Source organism: Micromonas pusilla (genome assembly GCF_000151265.4).
Source record: "Micromonas pusilla CCMP1545 genomic scaffold MICPUCscaffold_1, whole genome shotgun sequence".
NCBI lineage: Eukaryota > Viridiplantae > Chlorophyta > Mamiellophyceae > Mamiellales > Mamiellaceae > Micromonas > Micromonas pusilla.
Window position 1 is genome coordinate 952120 of NW_003315882.1, and position 19637 is coordinate 971756.

The window sequence follows — 19637 nt, forward strand, 5'->3', positions numbered from 1 at the left end:
AGTACGAGCACTAAATAGGAGCAGCACATAGACTAGATATTACACGGGGCCTAGAGCCCGAGACGAACGATGTTCATCAGAACCTAGTCGCGTCCGTCGCTTTGTTTCCATACTCGCTCACGCCGAACATCTCCAACGACTTGCGTTGCCCGATCTGCCTGTACGTCGAAATGAACGCGGTGTTCGATGGGATAGAGCTCATCAGCGTCTCGTGCGTGGCCTTCGCTACGCCGGCAGCGGAGTGAGGGTCCACGGACTCTTCTGGCTCGGATGGATCGCCATTGGCCGCCGGCACCCTCAGCTCTCGCACCGTCCAGTGAAGACCGCCTTGATGGTCGAAGTACTTGCACTTATTCCCCTCCACGGAAACCTTCGTCGCTTTGCTCGCGGGATCCGGGAGAAGGAAGCCCCACTCTGACTCAAAGTGTCGCTGAGAGTGCGTCTCCTTGGCTATGCGCAACCGCCAGTTCTCGTCCTGCGAAAGTAGGAAAGTAGACGTGTCAGCGGCTCCGCTTCGTTCGCGCCCCCGTGGTAAGCAAGACGCCGAGCGTCGCGGACATTTCGTTCGTTGAGATAAATTGTCCTCTGCTTCGCACCTCGGCTACGACGTTGTTCGCGTCCGCGGCCATTACAGAACTTTCAAGGTGCACAACAGCTCGGCGACGCTTCAAACACCTCCGAAACCCTGGAGAGTGAGCGGGGGAGCGTTACCTCGACTGCGCGGCGTTTGAGTGGCCTTCAGAAATCAGTCGCCCGAATAGAAATCGTTGAGGGCGCCCAGCAGTGTGCAAGTGCAACTGCAACTTCGCGTCAAAATCGTCCTCGTCACCCCCTTCCGCTTTACTGCGTGCTTGCGCTTGACGCGCGTCAGCAAGTGCGCACTCGCGGAGGAAAACGACTCGCGGATTATCGACGTTGGCGTCCCTTTGCATATAGCGCGTACAACGATGCGGTTCCCAAGGTGTGTGTGTGTGCTGCAGCGATGGCGTTGGCTTCGAATCTCTCGCCCTTCGCATCTCTCGCCCTTCGCATCTCTCGCCCTTCGACCTGACAACTTTCACGACTTTCCCGCGCGCAGACTGCTTCGAGCATCCAGCGAAGACCTAGCTGCGGAGGCCACGACCTCGCATGCGACGTTGCGCGAGCCTGGCCGGCATTTCTGCATCGTCACGACCGCCAGCCTGCCCTGGATGACTGGAACCAGCGTTAACCCGCTGCTCAGAGCAGCCTACTTGGCTCACCGCGGGGAGACGTCTTGCCGCGTCACGCTCGTGGTTCCGTGGCTGCCGCTCTGTGACCAGAAGCTCGTGCACCCGAACGCGATATTCGAAAACCCTGAGCAGCAGAAGGAACACGTCCGGGGATGGCTCTCTGGACGGGTGGACTTCGACCCGTCGTTTGATATTCGCTTTTACCCCGGCAGGTACGCGATCGACAAGGGTAGCATCGTTCCCGTGGGGGATGTCACCGAGTGCGTGCCGGACGAAGACGCGGACGTGGCGATACTGGAGGAGCCGGAACATCTGACATGGTTCCACCACGGCATGCGTTGGTCGGATAAGTTCAGGCACGTCGTCGGCATCATCCACACGAACTACCTCGAATACGCGCGTCGTGAAAAAGATGGCGAACGCAAAGAGGCCTTGCTCAGGGGCGTGAATCGCACCGTGACTCGAGCGCACTGTCATAAAGTCATCAAACTGTCCGACGCGGTGCAAGATTTCGCGAGATCCGTCACCGTGAATGTACACGGCGTCTCGCCGCACTTCATCGAGGTTGGTCGTAAAATCGCACTTGCCGCCGAGGAGAGGTCCCGGCGAGGTGAAGAGAGCAGCAGCAACAGCAGTTTTACGAAAGGCGGATATTTTATTGGAAAGGTTGTTTGGGCGAAAGGCTACCTCGAACTGCTCGACCGAGTGAAGGAATATAATGAAACCGCCGCGCAGAAAGATAAGCTCGTCATGGACGTTTTCGGCAACGGCGACGATTTCCAGGAAGTAAAAGCGGCGTCCGAGCGCGAAAGGTTAGCGCTGACTTTCCACGGTCAGGCCGACCACGCTTCGGAGACGACCGTGGGGTACAAATTTTTCATCAACCCTTCGCTGTCCGACGTAGTGGCGACTACTACGGCAGAAGCACTCGCGATGGGCAAGTTTGTTGTGTGCGCGCGCCACCCTTCGAACGAGTTCTTTTCAACATTTGCGAACTGCCGCACGTACGCGAATTCCGACGAGTTCGCGGAGTGCGTACGCGAAGTTTTGCACGGCGAACCGGAACCGATATCGCCGGATGATCTCCATCGCTTGACTTGGCAGGCGGCTACCGAGCGTTTCTTGGACGCGGCTGAACCGGACGCTAAGAAGAAGCTGTCGTTGAGGCAAAAACTGTTTGAGACGCTCTCGGACTGGTTTGCGGCGAGTTGCCATAACATGTTCACCGCTTCCGAGGCGATGCGGTGCTTGGCCGGCGGCGGGGCGGGTACGCTTCTTACCCCTGATGATGCAGATTTCGCGTGTTGGGAGCCCGATCTGTGGCAAGGCGGAATCGCGGATCGCAAGGAGGATCAGCGGTGAAACATTTACAGTACATACATTTGTACGAAGGTCAGCTAGAAGTTAGACTCTGCATCTACCACCAAGACATCACCCTTGTCATCGACCATTTCATTAAACAACGACCGTGAAACATCGCCCTTACTCGAAGTCGTGCGAGCGAAAGCGGCGGGAGTCACGACAAGGCACTCTCGCTCTGTTGCATCCTTGGCTTTTTGTGCGGCAGCAGCGGCGGCAGAAGCAGGGCTCGACGGCGCGAACAGATCAACCGGCAAGGGAGAGGACTTGTTGCCGTTCAAATTCAAGGAGTGGAATTCCTTGAATGTTGGGTGATGTTTCCCCGCCGTCTTACGACGTTGTCGACCGGCCGACAGTCGGTTATGGAGCGTCCGCCCCCACAGCTTCACCGCGGTGTCCCCATTCACTTCAACGCTGAAGTCGCGCTCTTTTCCTTTGATGACGAAACTTGACGCGTCCGGTGCAAACTTCAAGTATGCGCCGGCGATCGACATCCGGCGAGCAGGACCAAGAGGGAACCAGATCAGTTCGTCATTGACGTCGTCATACTTGACCATTCGAGAGTATAACTTTCCGTTCCTGCCCAACTTCGTCAATGCCACCCCCGCGGCTAACTTAAGATGTGCTGCTCTCTCCGCTTCGAGCGCGACCACCGCAGTTTCGCGTTGAATACTTGCCAAATCATTTCGCCACGTTGACCTAAGGATGTGAAGCTCTTGCCGCATGGCGTCTCTCACTGCGGCATGCTTTTCGTTTTCAGACTTCGCTGCTGACGCCTCAGCTTCTAACGACCTCACGCGACGTGCGTGATCAGCGATGATTTTTGCTCTCTCTGTATCTCGTTCAGCTCGCTCGGCGACGATCTTCACCTCGAGCGCCCTCGTGTTGGCGCGTTCTTCGTCTAGTTCTTTCGCCGCGTTCCGAGTAGCACTTTGCGCGGCTTCGCGTTCGGTGGTAATCTCTAATTGAAGCGCGTCAATCGCCACGCCTTGCATAATGGCGCGATTTTCAGCTTTCGTTGCGCTTTCGACGGCGTGCGCAAGCTCGTTTTGTAATTTGCAACAGACGTCTCTTTCACCTGCGAGCTCCGCGAGCGCCGATGCGAGTGAGGATTCCAAATTGTCCACCTTACTTTTGAGTGCATTCTCGGACGCGGCGTGCTCCGCGCGTTCATTACTGATGTGCTCTCGTAGCTCATTTGACTCCATCGCGAATTCTGCTTCTTGCTTCTGAAGCAGCTCGCTCAGACGTTTCACCGTCGCGGCACACTCTGATTTTTCGCGGACCAAGTTTTCGCGGAGCGTGCGGACACATTGTGCCTTCTCGATAGTGCGTTCTGTTTTAGCGCGGTCGACCAGCTCCCGGTATTTGATTTCCATAGTCGCGCGTTCCGTCCTTTCGCGTTCGATGGTTTCGTGAACACGAGCCTCCGCGCTTTTTTTCGCTTCGTGCAACGACGCCGTCTCAGCTGCGTGCTTTTGTTCTTCGTGCTTATTCACCTCGCGCAGACGCGCTTCCTCGGCCGCGTGATCCGCCCTCTCGCGCAGTATAAGTTCCCGCAGTTCGTCGTTCCGCTTCTTAGACGCGTGATCCTCGCTCGTTCGCACTCGGCTTAGCGCTTCGTGATGTTCTTCTTCCATTTTCGTAACTTTTACTTGTTCAAGACGGAGCGACTCCTTCACGGCCTGGAGCGACTTCTCCACGGCCCGGAGCGACTCCTCCGCGGCCACACGTGCTTGCATTTCCTTGTTTAGAAGCTCGTTCAGCCGCGCTTTCTCGGCATCCGTCGCCGCACGTTCGGACTGTGCGCATTTGGAGAGAAGCTGATGCGTTTCGTTCAAGCGGTGCAACGCCGTGGTCCCCGACGCTTCCTCCAGGCCTCTGATGAAGACCGAAGGATCGACTTCAACATCAGCGGAGTAAACAATCGGTCTCGATTCAACGCGCATGCAACGCGCCGCCAACTCCAAAGATGTGATGCTCTCGTGGGCATGTTCCGTTTCTGGCGCGACGCAGACGATCAACGCCGTGCGACTTCGCCCGGAAAGGGACGATTCGAGAAGCTTGGTGAGCATACTGTCGCGAAATGGAACGTGCATCTGTTTTTCGGCCAGCGCATGCACTACGTTTCCGAAAGTCAGCAGGCTGCCGTTAATGTGCGTGGCCTCGTTGAACCTGACGCCTTGCGACTGCGATTTCTTCGCGCGCTCGCTGCCAGCCATGTCGACAATGGTCAACAGACCTTGCAACTGCGTGTAGAGTTTGCAACCGGTGGATTCGTCAGTCGACGACGACGCCGCGCGCGAGACGCGATTGACCCGGACAAGCAGTACGCAGTGGGATCGCGACGAGTGACGATTCATCTTCGTCTCCGCGTATATCAGGTTTGTTCGTCCACGACGAAAGTTCCCAAGGAGGTCGACGGCGTCGCGGCAATGCCGCCATTCACAGTCGGCGAGCTCGAACCCGCCAGCTCCGTCCTTCCTTTGTGTCGCCTTCAAGGATGCTCCCGAGTTCGTGAGGAGGTCGATCGCCGTCTCGTTATATATTTGCACCATCGAAATGGCGATGTCATAGACGTACGCCTGGTCGAAGCGAACCCGCTTAAAGAGATCGACCGCAGCTCGCGGAACGATCCCCGCGGCGGCGACGTCTCCGTCGTCGTTTAACATAGAATACGTTTTTCCCGAGCCGGACTGACCGTACGCAAGGATGCTGCCGTGACAACCCGCCAGGACGGCATCGAGGATGGGCGCGCCGACGCCGAGATACACGTCCTCGTTCGTCGCGGTGGCGTCGAAAACTTTGTCAACGCGAAATTCCCGCCGAGACGAGATCGCCGCGGTAGGGTTAGACACGGTCACGCGACGGTCGTCGCGCTTCGTCGTCGCGGCGGCGGTCAAGGTTGAAGCCTGCGGGGGGCGGATGCGCGCAAAAACGCGCACGCGTTCATCCTCCGCGGCAGCGGGCATCCGCCCGGAGTGCGCGTCTCTGTGCCGCGGACCGTTTTTCAGCGGAACAAGCGACAAGTGTCAAAAAAAAGCGAGAAAGCGCACGTAGTACGTGTACACGTACAGTAGCCCTAGAGCTAGTGCACCTTAGTACGTGGACTGTACACGTGTCTATTAACGTAGCTATAGACGTGTACGTGTACGTTCCGTTCCCGTACTGTATGTGTTTTCAGTTCGGAGCGCCCCCGGGCCTCTCGTTTTACGCGCTGTCAGGTTCGCGGCTTCGCGGTTCGGCGCTGGCGCTGACTCGCTCGTGAGCTTATCCTGGAAAGATAGACGAGCTGTACGACGCCGTCACGGCGGACGTCCGTCACACACGACCGCGCGACCTTCGCCACACGTGTTCGAGCACTTCGTCGAAGATGCACGCTGTCACCATGCGCGCGAACGCGTCCACCCTCGCCTCCGGCGCCGTCCCCGCGAAGATCGGTGCGATCTCCGGCGTCGTCGAAGCGTCGTTTTTTTTTTTTCAGATTCGCATCGCGCGCCAGCTGTCCCGGAGATCGCCCCCGAGCGGACGCCGCGACCGCCTCGAACTCGTGAGAGCGTTCCTGACCGATTGTGACGTCTGTGACCGTCTTCCTCTCGCAGGCTCCCGCCAGGCCGTCCGCGGCAAGGCCGTCTTCACCGCGCGCAAGGCTCGCGCTTCCGCGAAGGTCGCTCGCACCACGAAGGCTGTCGCGACCGAGACCACCACGACCACGACGACGGCGGGCAAGGTCGTCGATGACAGCACGGACAACGTCCTCGCGATCATCCTCGGCGGTGGCGCGGGCACGCGCCTCTACCCGCTCACGAAGAAGCGCGCGAAGCCCGCGGTCCCCCTCGGCGCGAACTACCGCCTCATCGACATCCCGGTCTCGAACTGCATCAACTCTGATATTAACAAGATGTACTGCCTCACGCAGTTCAACTCCGCGTCGCTCAACCGCCACCTCTCCCAGGCGTACAACAGCAACGTCGGCTCCGGCCTCCGCCAGGGTTTTGTCGAGGTTCTCGCCGCGCAGCAGTCCCCGAAGAGCAAGGTTTGGTTCCAAGGCACCGCGGACGCGGTGCGCCAGTACATGTGGCTCTTCAACGAGTCCAAGTGCGAAGAGTACATCATCCTCTCCGGCGATCACCTCTACCGCATGGACTACAAACCCTTCATCCTGGAGCACCGCAAAACAGGAGCGGACATCACCGTGTCCGCCGTCCCCATGGATGCCGCGCGCGCGGAGGCTTTCGGTCTCATGAAGATCGACGACTCCGGGCGCATCATCGATTTCGCGGAGAAGCCGAAGGGCAAGGAGCTCGAGGCGATGGCGGTCGACACCACCATCCTTGGCCTTGACAAGAAACTCGCGAAGGAGATGCCGTACATCGCGTCCATGGGCATCTACGTGTTCAAGGCGTCCGCCATGGATGAACTCCTCACCGAGAAGTTCCCCGACTGCCACGACTTCGGCGGCGAGATCATCCCGAAGGCTAACGAGCTGGGCAAGCACGTGCAAGCGTTCTTGTACAAAGGGTACTGGGAGGATATCGGGACCATCGAGGCGTTCTACAACGCGAACCTCCAATGCAACGACCCGGATGCGCCCAAGTTCTCTTTCTACGAGAGCGGCTCCCCCATCTACACCCAGTCCCGCTTCTTGCCCCCGAGCAAGCTGCTCGACGTCCAAGTCTCCAGGTCCACAATTGGCGACGGCTGCTTCATCAAGAAGTCCACCATCAGCAACTCCATGATCGGCTTGCGCACGAGCATCTCAGAGGGTTGCGTCATCGAGGACTCTATGATCATGGGTGCGGACTACTACGAGGAGACGCACGAGTGCGAGGATCTCCCGGACTGCACCCCGATCGGCATCGGTGCGGGCACGGTGATCCGCCGCGCCATCGTGGACAAAAACGCGCGCATCGGCATGGACTGCCAGCTCATCAACAAGGACAATGTGCAGGAGGCGAACGAGGAGGAGAAGGGTTACATCATCAAGGATGGCATCATCGTCATCGTGAAGGATTCCTACATCCCCAACGGTACCATCATTTAAGCGAAACGCTCTTGCTTCGCCGATGAAAGTTTTAGCTCGTCACAACATAGAAAGAGACTCGGGGGACGACGCCCCGATAATATTAAGTCCTGCGCCGTAGTTAACGCCTAGCTGGGATTTAAGAACGCATTTGATTTGTACGGTACGTGTACTGTAAGTTGCTCTTCGCACTCGTCCAGGATCCACAGTCTCCGGAAGCACCTTTGTACTGCGCAACTGAGGTACTTCCGTACTTCGTACTTTTGTTTGAAACTCCACGAAACTCAGTCGGATGACGCTGTCGCCTTCACTACTCCGGCGCGATGTCGTGCGCCTTCTCCTCCGCCGTGGCGGTGTGCGGTGCGGTTCGACGAAGTGACGGCGCCCGTCGTGACTGTCGGATGGCGCAGACGCCGCGAGCGTGCGCTGGTTTCGGGTCTTGCCCCTCTCTCGCCGCTCCGCTTCGTGGACGAACAACGCAGTCGGCGCCTCAGAGATCGACTTCGACCGCGTTTGGCTCGCCCCTGCTTGTCACCTGCATGGCTAATCCGAGACGCGTGGCCAAGGTTCAGCAACAGATGCGCAGAGAGATATCGAACATGTTACAAACGGACAAGGTGAGTCACGTCTCGCCCGCCGTCGCGCAGTCGTCCCCACGCGTGGAAACCCTAACCCTTTTGCCACAAAACGCGCTAAGACGTCGCACGAAATTCTCGACGCTGACGCGGCGAGTCCCTCCCCAACGCGTATTGTCCTCCGCAGAACTTGCGCAACATGATATCACCGGAAGAGCGCATGGGTGTGGATAACGTCATCTCGGTCATGGCGACCGTGGCCGACGTCGAGGTATCCAACGATCTCCAGGTCGTGAAAGTTTTCGTCTCCATCCTCGGCGACGAGAGAGGGAAGAAGAACGCCATCAACGGCTTGAAAAAGATGGAGGGGTACGTCAGGAGGAACATCGGAAAGAAAGTGTCGCTTCGCCTCACTCCTGAAATCAGGTTTGTGTACGATGACTCGTTCGAGCGCGGTCAGAAAGTATCCGCGCTTCTCGACGAGTTGCGCGAGGAACGCGACGGAAGGCAGTTCACCTCGGAGGAGTTAGCCGCTGTCGAGGACACGATTAGCAACCCGTACGACGACGACGACGACGACGACGAGTGGATGGAGGAGCTGGGTGGTAGCGAGGACGACGACGGCGAGGTCGAGGACGAGGACGGGAACAATCGATAGAATTTAACACTCTGCTGATTCGAGGAGAAAAGAAAAAAAAACAACTAGCCGCGCTCAAGCATTCACCGCACTGACCCCGACCTTGCACGCCTCGAACCCAGCCTTGAGCTCCTCGCGGTCGAGTTCCTTCCCGATGAAGACGAGCTTAGAATTTCTAGGCTCGCCGTCCTCCCAGAGTCGATCCGGCATGCCCTCGAAGAGCGCGTGCACGCCTTGGAAGACGTACCGGTCGTCGCAGCCCTCGATGGCGAGGACGCCTTTCATCCGGAAGAGGTCCTGCCAGCGATCGTTAAGAAGCATGCCGAGCCAGTCATTGACGAGATCGAGGTCGACCTCGCCGTCCATAGTCAGGCTCACGCTCGTGACGCTGTCGTCGTGGGTGTGATGGCTGTGGCTGTGACCGTGTTCGCCGCACACCTCGCACTCCGCGTCAGCCTCCGCCTTCGCGTCGCCGCCGTGCGAGTGCGAGTGCGAGTGCGAGTGCGTCGGATCGTCGCAATCCGGCTTGTCGCACGTCTCTTCCTCGCCCGCGTGACTGTGCCCGTGACTATCCTCGTGCCCGTGACTGTGCGAGTGACTCGGCTCCTCCACGACGTCCTGCACGCGATCGAGGTCGAAGCCGCCGACGCCGAGGACGAAGTCCAGGTCGACGTTGGCTTTTTCCGCCCTCTGGATGGACGCGAGCTGGTTGATGGTGCGGACGCGGTTCTCGATAGTCCGGAGCTCGGACTCGTTCACGAGATCCGTCTTGTTCACGACGAGCCGATCCGCGAACGCGACTTGCTCGAGCGCTTCGTTGACGACGCCCTCCGGCTTCACCTCGTCCAGGTGCATCGTCGCGTGCTTCGCGTCCACGAGCGTCACGACGCCGTCCAGGCGAAGCGTATCTAAGAGCTCGGGCTCGAGGTAAAACGTCTGGATGATCGGCGCGGGGTTAGCCAGACCCGTGGTCTCGATGAGGATGTGGTCGAACTCGCCCTTTTTGTCCTTCACGAGGCGGCCGAGCATGTCCACGAGGTCCCCGCGCACGGTGCAGCACAGACATCCGTTGTTCAGGAGAATTATATCCTCCTCGCCGCTGTCTTTGAACGTGACCAGGTCGCTGTCGATGTCGATCTCGCCGAACTCGTTCTCGATGACGACGATGCGCTTGCCGTGATCACCTTGCAATATGTGGTTGAGCAGCGTCGTCTTGCCGGACCTGCGAGAGAGCGCGGTGGATTCGATTCGCGTGAGACGACGGTTGGAGAAGAAAAAGAAGATTTGAGGGTCTAGGGTTTCGCGCGCGCGCCGGCGACGCCGTCGCGACCGCGCGCATCGCTTCGAAGGTGTCGTTCTTGCTTTCGCGGCGAAGACGACTTCACGCACCCTAAGAACCCGGTGAGGATGGTCACGGGGACGCGTTTGTCCTTGACGGCGTCCCCGGCGGTCGCCGCGCAAGAAATTGACGCGGGGCGCCGAGACGCGATTCGCGAAGCACTCGCGCGAACGTGGCGGGGATGGGAGGCTCTATGACTCCGTGCGCGCAGCGCCGCGACCGCGGGCTGAAGTGCGGCGGACATGATGCTCGCGAGGACTTCGAAGGCCGCACGGCGCTCTTGACACTGACGCAATTAATTTGACAACTCATCAGACGACGGACACGAAGTTTTCGGGAGCTCTCCCCGCGTCGCACTCGCCCGCGCACTTTCGCACGTTCGTTCGATCGTCACGGTACTCGAACAGTCGCGTGTTCGCTCTCGAGCTCCGTAAGAACGAACCCACGTCCTAAGCCATGGCCCTTCCCACCAAGGCGATGGCGACGAACCCTAGTCAGCTGCTCCCCTCGGAGCTCGTCGATCGTTGCGTGGGCTCGCGCATCTGGGTGATCATGAAGGGAGAGAAGGAGATGGTCGGGACTCTGCGCGGGTTTGACGTTTACGTGAACATGGTGTTAGAGGATGTTATCGAGTAGTGCGTCCCCGGCCTCATCGCTTTCGTTTCCCATTCCCTGGCGCGCCCGCCCACCGCGTGAAGATCGTTTCAATTTCGATCTCGAATCTTTCCCGCTCGCTCGCGCGAGCGAACGATCGATCCGTCGACACTCGAGGAAACGCGGCACGAGACGAGAAGACTGACCGTTTTCGCGAATCTTCCTCGTTCCACAGTGAGATGACGCCGGAGGGCAAGCGTGTGACCAAGCTCGATCAGATCCTCCTGAACGGCAACAACATCGCGTTGCTCGTGCCTGGGGGGATGCCGGATGAAGAGGAGTGATACCGGGCACGCCGTGAGAGTGAACGATCGTCGAGCGCGTGCACGTGCGATTATTCCTGATGAATTTAGAATATGAACAACTAGAGATATGTACACGAAACCTCGTCGAACGCGAAGCGGTGATACTCCTCTCCGCGCGTTTTCCTCTCTTCTTCTAGTATGACTCGTTGCCGCGCGCAGTCAGGCAAGCCACGAGGAATGCGACCGCGATTGCCACACACCAAGCAGCGGTCGCCCCCGCGCGCCCACCCGAGGGTCCCGCGCTGAGGAACGGATAGAAGAAATCCGACGACAGCGAAGGAAATACCGAGGGCGTCGCGGGAGTGACCCCCACCGCGGAGTCCTGCACCGCTTCCACGAAGCGCACCGAGGACTTCAGCGGGAAGTTTTGTCGGTAGTGTTGGTCGGCGTTGACGCCACCTGCAGCAGTCGTGACGTCGGGGTCGGTCACCGTGTACAGCTGATTATTATCCTGCCACTGCCAGTCGTCGTAGATCCAATCGATGGCCACGCGCGCGACTTTGTACTGGGGGTTGTCCAACGTGCCGACCTTCTGCGTGAGGATGGTGATGTCGTAGCCGACGGCGACGTTGCTGCACGTCAGCGTGGTCGCATCCCACGACATCGACGTGGACGGCGCCGTAAGCGACGTGAACACCGTCCCGCAGTCGGTGGTGTCCGTGGTGGAGCAACCCTTCCAGTCCGCGATGTTGGTGGCGTCCGCGTCGGCCCACCCGGCGATCATCACGGTTTGTGTGTCGAGGGTGAGAGTGGCGTCAGCAGTACCCCACAGAAGTCCGTCCATCAGCTGCGACGTGATCGGAGGGACACTTAAGAGACCGTTGGGGGTCTCCTTACCTCCTCCGCTGGGGACAGCGGGAGTAGCACCATTCGCCGTTGACGTGTACAGATAGGCATCTGCGTACGCGGTCCCTGTTCCTCCGCAGAAAGTCGCGAGTGCAGCCTTGGTGAGCGGTATCGCGCACGAGCTCATCTGCGACTTGCCGAAGCGCACGGTGGACTTGGCGTTGGCACTGCACACCCCGTTCGGTCCCGCGGCGGGTAGCTGCAGACCATCTTTCAGGCGAAGCACCGCGGATTTGGAGCCGCTCGTGCCCTGGTAACCAGCGAGCAAGGGGGCGCCGACCACGTAGCCAGAGGAGCCACTCTTCGGGATCGGACTCTCCCCGGTGGTTTTCCAGGTCACGCTGAATTTCTGGGTGAAGCCGATGGGCGAGGATGACAGCTGTTCGGTGTTCCAGTAATTCGTCGTGGACGCACTCCTTGTTAGCGCGTCGCCGCCGACAATCGGAACCGCGTCCGCGTATGTGACAGCAACGGTAACCATGGTAATCGTGCCGGCGGCGTCACTCGTGACTTCGAAGTGCGCTTCTTTTAACGCGTTCGTGCAAATGCCCGTATCAATAAGTGCTGCTTCTGCTACCCAAGCCGTAGTTTGCGATGCTGCATTCACATCGGCAACCAATCCTCCCACAGTAGATTCCGTCCTCACGTATTGGATTATAGGCGTGATGGCCGAAGGAGAGCTCGCTTTAGTGTTCGCGATTCGAAGCGAGGTGGTGACTAGCGCGGCGTTGAGCGTGCCTTGCAGACACTTATCTTTGATGTCTTCGAGGGGACCGTCCATAGGCACCACGCACGTCGAGGAGTTTTTCGTGATGGAGTTCGGAAGGCGCATCCCGAACCCGACCACGTTCACCCAGTCGCACTCGCCGGTAAAGGTAGCACCGGGCAAGGTCCATACCCCTCCCGGCGACGTCAACTTAGACGACAGACGGACGGTGTCGTTGAAGCGGTACGCAGAGTTGGTGTCCAATGCAGTCACGAGAGCTTCCGACGCGGCGACGGCGGTCGGGTCCGGGAGCCAAGCCCGCCCGATGTTCAGGGTCCTGGACTCGACCAGGTTGGCAGACGTCGCAACGCCTGGGTCGGTGAAGTACTTCGACAGTTCGGCGTTGTTGTCCTGTACAATGCACATCTGTTGCGACAGGAACGATCGGTCCGTCTCAGACTTTGTTACTTGAGCGAGGGAGCTGCTCGCGGGCAAGTTGACCGAGTTCACGGTCGAGCTCGAAATGCAGTAGTCCAGAGCAGGGGACGCGGGGCCCTCGTCGAGGCACACGTGAGTGCTTGTGTCGTCCAATCGCGCGGAGAAGAGCGCGATCTCAGCAGCCTGTTCAGTGAAGGGAAGGGGAGGGTGGATAAAGGTCAACGCCAAAGACGCGAATGTCGATTTCGAGGGGGGTTTAAATTCTCGTTTCTTTCTCTCAAACCCGGTGGCGGACGAACGCGGGACACTCGAGCGCAGACGTGTCGTCCGCGACGTTCGGGTGCTCGTGATTTAAAATACGTCGCGTGGTACATTTTCGCGGATTTCTCGCAGTCACTTCGAAGGAAACGGAAACTGTGGACGCGCGCACCGAACAGTCGGTCGTGTCGCAGCAGCAGTTGGCGTCGCAAGCGCCCTCTGTCAAGTCGCACGTGCACGAGCCGACCGTCGTGACGACGGTCGTCGTCACGGTCGGGGAGGCAGACACGCCGGTGTAGTCGATGGGATACACGATCGCAGCTGATCTTCCGGCACCGTCGGCGATTTGGGCACTCGCCCCTCGCGCGAACGCGAGGACGACGGTTAAAACCAGAGTCAGCATCCGCGCGGTCGAGGCCGCTCTTTCGCGAGGGAACGTCGCCGTCGCCATCTTCGCGGCGGGGGAGCGCGCGCTCGTCTTCGCCCTCCCGGTGGGTGACGATATCAATCTATCGCAGGACCTGTCGCGTATGTCGCACGTCCTCCGCGCGAGTCCCACAGCGGTCGTGCGCGTGGAATTCTCGCCGAGATCGCTCGCAACGGCTCAGGGACTTCTTTCCCTCGTCGAACGCGTGCCGTGCAACCCTGCGTCGCGTGCGCGCGGGGGGCTTCCGGCCGCTTTTTCGCGTGCAATCGCGCGCGCGCGACGGTCGCTCGCGGAAGTGACCGTGCTCGCGAAAGGCGCGGCGAGAGAGTGTGACGCGCGCGGCGGACTCCCTCGGTTCAAAAACAACGACGAGTTCTTCAATTCAAATTTCCGCTTTCAAGATGATCGGTCGAACGATAAACTCCGATCAAGTCGGAGGCGATTTCACCGTCACGACGGGTCAATCTTTTCGATCAAGCGGCCGGTCTAACTGACAATCTAGACAACTCGTCCAGCGCTGGCGAGCTTAGGCACTTCCGCGTGCGCCTCTCATCACTCACGGCGCTCGCTCGTGATGTCGTCCGACGGGGATGATCTGCCTCGCGCGCACATCAAGAGGATCGTGAAGAAGAAGCTGACGGAGCTGATGAACGAGGGCTTCGCAGGCGACGGCAAGGGCGGCAAGGGCCCGGACGGGAACGTCCAGAAGGAAGCCCTCCAAGCCTTCAGCGAGTGCGCCAAGATCTTCATTCATTACCTGACCGCGACCGCGAACGACATCTGCCGCGACGGCAAACGGCAGACCATCAGCGTGGACGACGTCTTCAAGGCGATCGACGAGCTCGAGTTCGGCGAGTTCAGCGAACCTCTCAGGCAGGCGTTCGAAGGTGAGACGAAGAAACATCCGCGCGGTCGTCACTTCGCGAAACCGCACGGCCCACCCGCGACCCAAGAGGCGTGTTCGTTCGTCCAGTTCTTCGACCGCTACATTTTTCCAGTCCAAACTCCGCGAACGATCGTTAACCGCGCCGACTCTCTAATGCATCATATATCCCGCAGGTTTGAAGAAAGACGCGGCCGCGAAGTCGGCGAAGAAGACCGACGCGGCGTCGAAGAAGCGCAAAGCCTCGGAGGACGCGGCGGGCGGAGTCGGCGACGGAGAAGCCGCGTCCCAAGGTGACGGGGAGGATAACGAAAACGACGAAGAGGGTGAGGAAGAGGGTGAAGATGACGCGGATGGGGATGACGCCACGGCGGACTGAACAACGGATCGTCGTCGTCGCGATGGTGTTTGACTTGGCGCTTTTCACGTCGAGTCGCTCGCGCATCTTGAACACCGCAAAAATCGAACGAGCCCTTGAACTAATAGCGCTAGCATACTCTACACGTACGATGTGAGGAAACGTTCGCACACGCATTCATCGATCGATCGCGCGTCGGGAAACCCAGTCGCCGGTTCAACCGGTGCGCCACTTATAACCAGTCATCTTCTCTTCTAACTCTTTGATCCTCTTCGAGATCTCGTCTTGCTGCTCCTTCAAGCGACTGACCACCTTGGCCCGGTCACGGTCGCTGTTCGCCAGATTTTGCTGGAGCGTCGCCTCCGCGTTCTGGTACCCCGCCCTCGCCTCCGTCTCCTTCTTGTCCTTCTTGTCCAATTTCTTCGCGGTGTCGCGATAGTTGAACAGATTGTCCCACTTTTTGTCCAGTCTCTGCAGCGCCTTCTTCAACGGCGTCGCGGTGTACAACACGCCTGACGTTTGCTCTACCAACCTCTCGCGAAGGAGCTTCACGATCGCGCCCTCAACGTCGAAGTCTACGTTAAGTCCAAAGTGATCGTGCATCAAAGCCTCACACGCGGTGTCGATCTCCTTGAGCGTCATGCTCTTTCCGTGCGCGGTTAAGATGCTGTACGACAGAATCATTTCTTTGCACTCCTGATCCTCCATCGACTCCATTGTATGCATCAGCAACCCGATCTGACTGTTCGAGCTCTTGGACTTGAGCTGATTCGCCATCATGGCGGTGTATCGCACTTGTTTGTTCATCAGCGCGAAAATTGACTGCGCGACTTTGCCACACAACATGGATATGAGGCTGATAGTTTGCGTGGACCACACGATGCTGCCCATCAGCGTCCCGATGAACGTGAAGACGGCGACGATCATGAGCGTGACGTTGATGAGCATGTCTAAGAATTTCACCGTGATTCTGACCTCGGGAAAAACCATCTCAACGTCCGCCATCGGGACGTCGTGGAAAGACTTAATCACGAGCGGCCCCGCTCCGCCGACGGCGGCTTTTTGGTCACCCTCGGGCTTGTCCATCCGGTACAGTATGACCAGCTCCTTAAACGTCGGCTCTTGAAGTTCCATGGTGGAGAAAAAGCTTTTCAACACTGCGAACGGGGTGGGGAGCAGTCTACGCAACGTCTTGCGCTCGACCGTGCTGACGTCGTGTCGTTTCTCCTTGGCGCCCGGCACGGCGTAGCCGTCCATGGACGCGATGACGACCCTCGGTTTCCCTATCAACCAAAGAAACGGCTCTACCAAGGCCATGTCGATCAGCATCTCGACCTTTTGTTGGATGAACATTCCCTTAGCCACGGCGGTGCCGTTGCCGCGCTTGAAAAGCAACGCGGAGTCCGCGAACTGCGGCAGTCCTTGACTGAGAGCTGGATTCTGCTTCAGAAACGAGCTGAGCAGGTTCTTGTCGAACTTATCCCACGCGATGTCGCAGGGCAAGTTGAACATGAAATTCTCCGCCATCGCTACCTCCCACTCTTTCTGTGTCAGGAGCGAGTAGTTCGCGTCCGCTAAGAGCGAGCAGAAGTCTCCGACAAAATCCACGGAGAGCGAGTGAAATTCCGAAGGGCTCAGCTGCGCCTCCGTGACGTTCACGAGTGTCTCGTTATCATCCTGCGCCGCGGTCACAAGCTCGAAGTTTAGCTTCAAGCGATCCCTCGACTCCAGGTACTCGTAGTGAAACAGCATTCGCGTCATCCGTATGAAGTCGATCAAGCCGTCCTTATCAGAGTCGTTCATAAGTTTCTCGGCCATTTCCTGCGAGAAGATGGGATGCACGCGGTGGTGACGAGAACGTTAGGAGATTACCTCATGGTGTGCACGCGGGGGATACCGCTCAGGTCCAGGGGAAACCAGCACGCGGTTGTGCGATCGCAAAGTCGCGGAATTTCGAAGAGTTATTCGACAATGAGTTGAGAACAAACGCGCGGGGATCGTCGCGCGCGAGAACGGAGGTCTCACCTTCACGAAGTTGAAGCCCAGGGGGATGAAGGACGAGTTTCTTATCCGCGTCTCGTGTTTAGCACCCTGCGTAGGAAAGATGACACTCGTCAGTTCGTGGAGAGAGGAAGAGAGAGAGAGAGAGATCGCGAGGATCGATCGTCGCGTCCTGGGTGTTATCGTCGGGGCGATGAATGTGTTCTCGTGCCGCGCGAGACGCACCATCTCTGCGGAGGTGCTCGGGTGACGAGCACGTTACGCGGTTTCCACTCGCCGCCTGTGACAGGTTCACGGGAGACGGCGATCAAGATTATCACAACCGCGATGGACGGCGTGGTGCGTGTGTGTTTGAAGACGCGCGACCGCGATTGGCCCAATTCAGCGACCACTACGAGTGGATTTGGAGTGCGGACTGCGCTGCGTGACTGTAACTTTTTAGAGTGTTCGCTTGCACGCCGGCGCGTGCGGCGACCGCGACGCGACGTCTTCGCGCGCGCGCGGTCGCCGCGCGTCGGCGATAAACTCGGCGCGCGCGTGTCCTTCATACGCGTCGATGGGATCGTTGTAATACAATAACTACTCACGCGACGGACGACGCCGCGGCGGCGCCCGGCGCCGCCGCGACGCCGCGTCCCTCCGGCAGCGCGCCCGGGCGACGCGGACGCGCGCTTCTGAGACGACGATGAAATCGCGCCGCACCCTCTTTCTATTGGTCTTCGTTCATGAGCCGCTCCGCGATGAACATGTCCTCCGGCGTCGTCACCTTGATGTTCACGTAACTCCCCTCGGTGATTTGCACCCGTCGTCCCATGAACTCGACGATGCTCACGTCGTCCGTCACCTCGTACCCTTTCTCGTTCACGAGCTTGAACCCTTCCTTGAGAATCTCCGGCTTGATGACCTGCGGCGTCTGCATCTCCCACAGCTTACTTCGGTCCAATGTTTTAGCGATGGACAAGTCGTCGTTCGCCTCCTTCACCGTCGCCTTGCACTTCACCGCGAGCACCGCCGCGCCGTGCTCCATCGCGTCTTGGAAACACCGTCTCGCGTCGTCGAGGGACACGAGAGGTCGCGCGGAGTCGTGGATCGCGGCGAGCGCGGCGCCGTCGCGCACTTCGGAGAGACCGTTGAACACCGAGTCTTGTCTCTCCTTCCCCGGGAGCGCGAACTTGACCGGTTTCGACACCGCGCACTCCTCGAAGACGTCGCGGTAGGACGGATCGCACACGACGACGATCTCGCCGACCTCGTCCATCTCCGCGAACTTCTTCAGGCTGTACAGCGCGATCGGCGTTCCGAGGAGGGGGAGATACTGCTTCGGCATGTTCGCTCCCATCCTCTTGCCGACGCCGCCGGCGAGAAGCACGAGACTGACGGAGTCGCGCTCGACGGCAGCGGCGGCGACGCATCGCAAGGGAGCGTTCGCAGCGCGACGGGGTGCGGTCGCCGAGCGTCGGTGCGTGCGTAACGCCCGCGCGTGGGACGGCGGCGCAAGTCTAGCGGCGGAGGTGGCGGCGGACATGACTTCTGCGACTCGGACGATCGACCAGACTCGCCGCGGTTGATCGCGCGCGACGGTGTGTGGCGTCGCGAGCGGGGACCATCGTCCGACTTATCCAAAAAGCCGAGACTGCTTCATGGTCACGTCACTTTTTCGCATCCGTCGCGGCCGCGTCGTTCGATACACGTCGGGACCGCCTCGCATCCTTCGTACGTTCCTGAGCGATCCCGCGAGTGACCATGGCGAGCAGCGTCGCGGCGTGTTCGCTTTCGGCGACGGGGACGGCGAGGAGAAACGAGCGTTCGAGGAGGAAACCAACGCCGCCGCTTCGTCCAGGGCTCCGGCTCGCGGTCGCGCGCGCGGCGGCGGCGGATGACGAGGCGAAGTCGGAGGGCGAACCCGAACGCGCCAAGGGCCCTTCCACGAACCAGATGCTCGTCTTCGTGCCCCCTCATCCCTTGATTAATCACTGGCTCGCCATCGCGAGGAACGCGATGACGCCTCCTTCGATTTTCAGGAGCACCCTCGGCGAGCTCGGCCGGCTGCTCATCTACGAAGCCGCGCGCGACTGGCTTCCCACGTTCAGCGCCGAGGTCGAGGGTCCTGTGGGCACCGCGACGGTGGAGATGGTAGACCCGAATCAGCCGATCGCGGTCGTTCCGATATTACGCGCGGGGTTGGTGCTCCTGGAGGAGGCGAAAACCGTGCTTCCCGTGACGAACACGTACCACCTCGGATTCGCGCGCGACGAAGAGACGCTCGAGGCGAAGATGTACCTGAACAAGCTCCCGTCGCAGTTCCCCGAAGGACAGCGCGTCCTCATCTCGGACCCGATGCTCGCGACCGGGGGCACGATCGTGAAAGCGATCGACGAGTGCGTCAGCCGGGGCGCGAAGGTGAGCGACATTCGCGTCGTGTGCGTCGTGACGTGCCCGCCCGCGCTCACGGTGTTATCGGATAAGTACCCAGGGTTGCGCGTGTACGCGGCGATGATCGACGAGGAGCTGAACGATGCCGGATACATTATCCCCGGGTTAGGCGACGCCGGGGACCGCGCGTTCGGGACGGAGTGATGATGGTCGAGTGCTGGACGAGGAGAGATGTCGACTCTGC

The 19637-nt window shown here is 59.5% G+C and overlaps 12 protein-coding genes across 12 annotated transcripts; 6 read left to right on the forward strand and 6 right to left on the reverse strand.

Annotated features, from left to right (window-relative positions):
- Window positions 1-76: 76 nt before the first annotated feature.
- MICPUCDRAFT_50259 (uncharacterized protein) lies at window positions 77-629 on the reverse strand (the record flags this gene model as incomplete). The annotated part of the gene is made up of 2 exons (XM_003055474.1): window positions 77-475; window positions 597-629. The coding sequence occupies 2 exons, from the start codon at window positions 627-629 to the stop codon at window positions 77-79; spliced, it is 432 nt and encodes a 143-aa protein (XP_003055520.1).
- Window positions 630-861: 232 nt separating this feature from the next.
- Window positions 862-3311, forward strand: MICPUCDRAFT_46248 (glycosyltransferase family 4 protein). Its single transcript, XM_003054938.1, has 2 exons — window positions 862-961; window positions 1079-3311. The coding sequence occupies exons 1-2, from the start codon at window positions 948-950 to the stop codon at window positions 2571-2573; spliced, it is 1509 nt and encodes a 502-aa protein (XP_003054984.1). The 5' UTR covers window positions 862-947; the 3' UTR covers window positions 2574-3311.
- A 1181-nt stretch (window positions 3312-4492) lies between these two features.
- On the reverse strand, window positions 4493-5542 carry MICPUCDRAFT_12807 (uncharacterized protein; the record flags this gene model as incomplete). The annotated part of the gene is made up of 1 exon (XM_003055475.1): window positions 4493-5542. A coding segment is annotated over one exon (1050 nt), but the record flags the coding sequence as incomplete, so codon positions are not given.
- A 362-nt stretch (window positions 5543-5904) lies between these two features.
- ADG1 (adp-glucose pyrophosphorylase) lies at window positions 5905-7772 on the forward strand. The gene is made up of 2 exons (XM_003054939.1): window positions 5905-6010; window positions 6173-7772. Exons 1-2 carry the CDS (start codon window positions 5944-5946, stop codon window positions 7612-7614), a joined length of 1509 nt encoding a protein of 502 aa, XP_003054985.1. The 5' UTR covers window positions 5905-5943; the 3' UTR covers window positions 7615-7772.
- Window positions 7773-8123: 351 nt separating this feature from the next.
- MICPUCDRAFT_7661 (uncharacterized protein) lies at window positions 8124-8748 on the forward strand (the record flags this gene model as incomplete). The annotated part of the gene is made up of 2 exons (XM_003054940.1): window positions 8124-8210; window positions 8356-8748. Coding segments are annotated over 2 exons (480 nt in total), but the record flags the coding sequence as incomplete, so codon positions are not given.
- Window positions 8749-8824: 76 nt separating this feature from the next.
- Window positions 8825-10417, reverse strand: MICPUCDRAFT_24257 (uncharacterized protein). Its single transcript, XM_003055476.1, has 2 exons — window positions 10195-10417; window positions 8825-10027 (listed from the first exon to the last, which is right to left on the reverse strand). The coding sequence occupies exons 1-2, from the start codon at window positions 10386-10388 to the stop codon at window positions 8881-8883; spliced, it is 1341 nt and encodes a 446-aa protein (XP_003055522.1). The 5' UTR covers window positions 10389-10417; the 3' UTR covers window positions 8825-8880.
- Window positions 10418-10621: 204 nt separating this feature from the next.
- Window positions 10622-11082, forward strand: MICPUCDRAFT_13524 (uncharacterized protein; the record flags this gene model as incomplete). The annotated part of the gene is made up of 2 exons (XM_003054941.1): window positions 10622-10779; window positions 10974-11082. 2 exons carry the CDS (start codon window positions 10622-10624, stop codon window positions 11080-11082), a joined length of 267 nt encoding a protein of 88 aa, XP_003054987.1.
- Window positions 11083-11126: 44 nt separating this feature from the next.
- On the reverse strand, window positions 11127-14098 carry MICPUCDRAFT_46251 (uncharacterized protein). The gene is made up of 2 exons (XM_003055477.1): window positions 13524-14098; window positions 11127-13276 (listed from the first exon to the last, which is right to left on the reverse strand). The coding sequence occupies exons 1-2, from the start codon at window positions 13800-13802 to the stop codon at window positions 11237-11239; spliced, it is 2319 nt and encodes a 772-aa protein (XP_003055523.1). The 5' UTR covers window positions 13803-14098; the 3' UTR covers window positions 11127-11236.
- A 386-nt stretch (window positions 14099-14484) lies between these two features.
- On the forward strand, window positions 14485-14655 carry MICPUCDRAFT_11841 (uncharacterized protein; the record flags this gene model as incomplete). The annotated part of the gene is made up of 1 exon (XM_003054942.1): window positions 14485-14655. A coding segment is annotated over one exon (171 nt), but the record flags the coding sequence as incomplete, so codon positions are not given.
- A 580-nt stretch (window positions 14656-15235) lies between these two features.
- On the reverse strand, window positions 15236-16837 carry MICPUCDRAFT_50268 (uncharacterized protein; the record flags this gene model as incomplete). The annotated part of the gene is made up of 1 exon (XM_003055478.1): window positions 15236-16837. One exon carries the CDS (start codon window positions 16835-16837, stop codon window positions 15236-15238), a length of 1602 nt encoding a protein of 533 aa, XP_003055524.1.
- Window positions 16838-17729: 892 nt separating this feature from the next.
- MICPUCDRAFT_37930 (uncharacterized protein) lies at window positions 17730-18347 on the reverse strand (the record flags this gene model as incomplete). The annotated part of the gene is made up of 1 exon (XM_003055479.1): window positions 17730-18347. The coding sequence occupies one exon, from the start codon at window positions 18345-18347 to the stop codon at window positions 17730-17732; it is 618 nt and encodes a 205-aa protein (XP_003055525.1).
- A 608-nt stretch (window positions 18348-18955) lies between these two features.
- Window positions 18956-19597, forward strand: MICPUCDRAFT_43815 (uncharacterized protein; the record flags this gene model as incomplete). Its single annotated transcript, XM_003054943.1, has 1 exon — window positions 18956-19597. One exon carries the CDS (start codon window positions 18956-18958, stop codon window positions 19595-19597), a length of 642 nt encoding a protein of 213 aa, XP_003054989.1.
- Window positions 19598-19637: the final 40 nt, after the last annotated feature.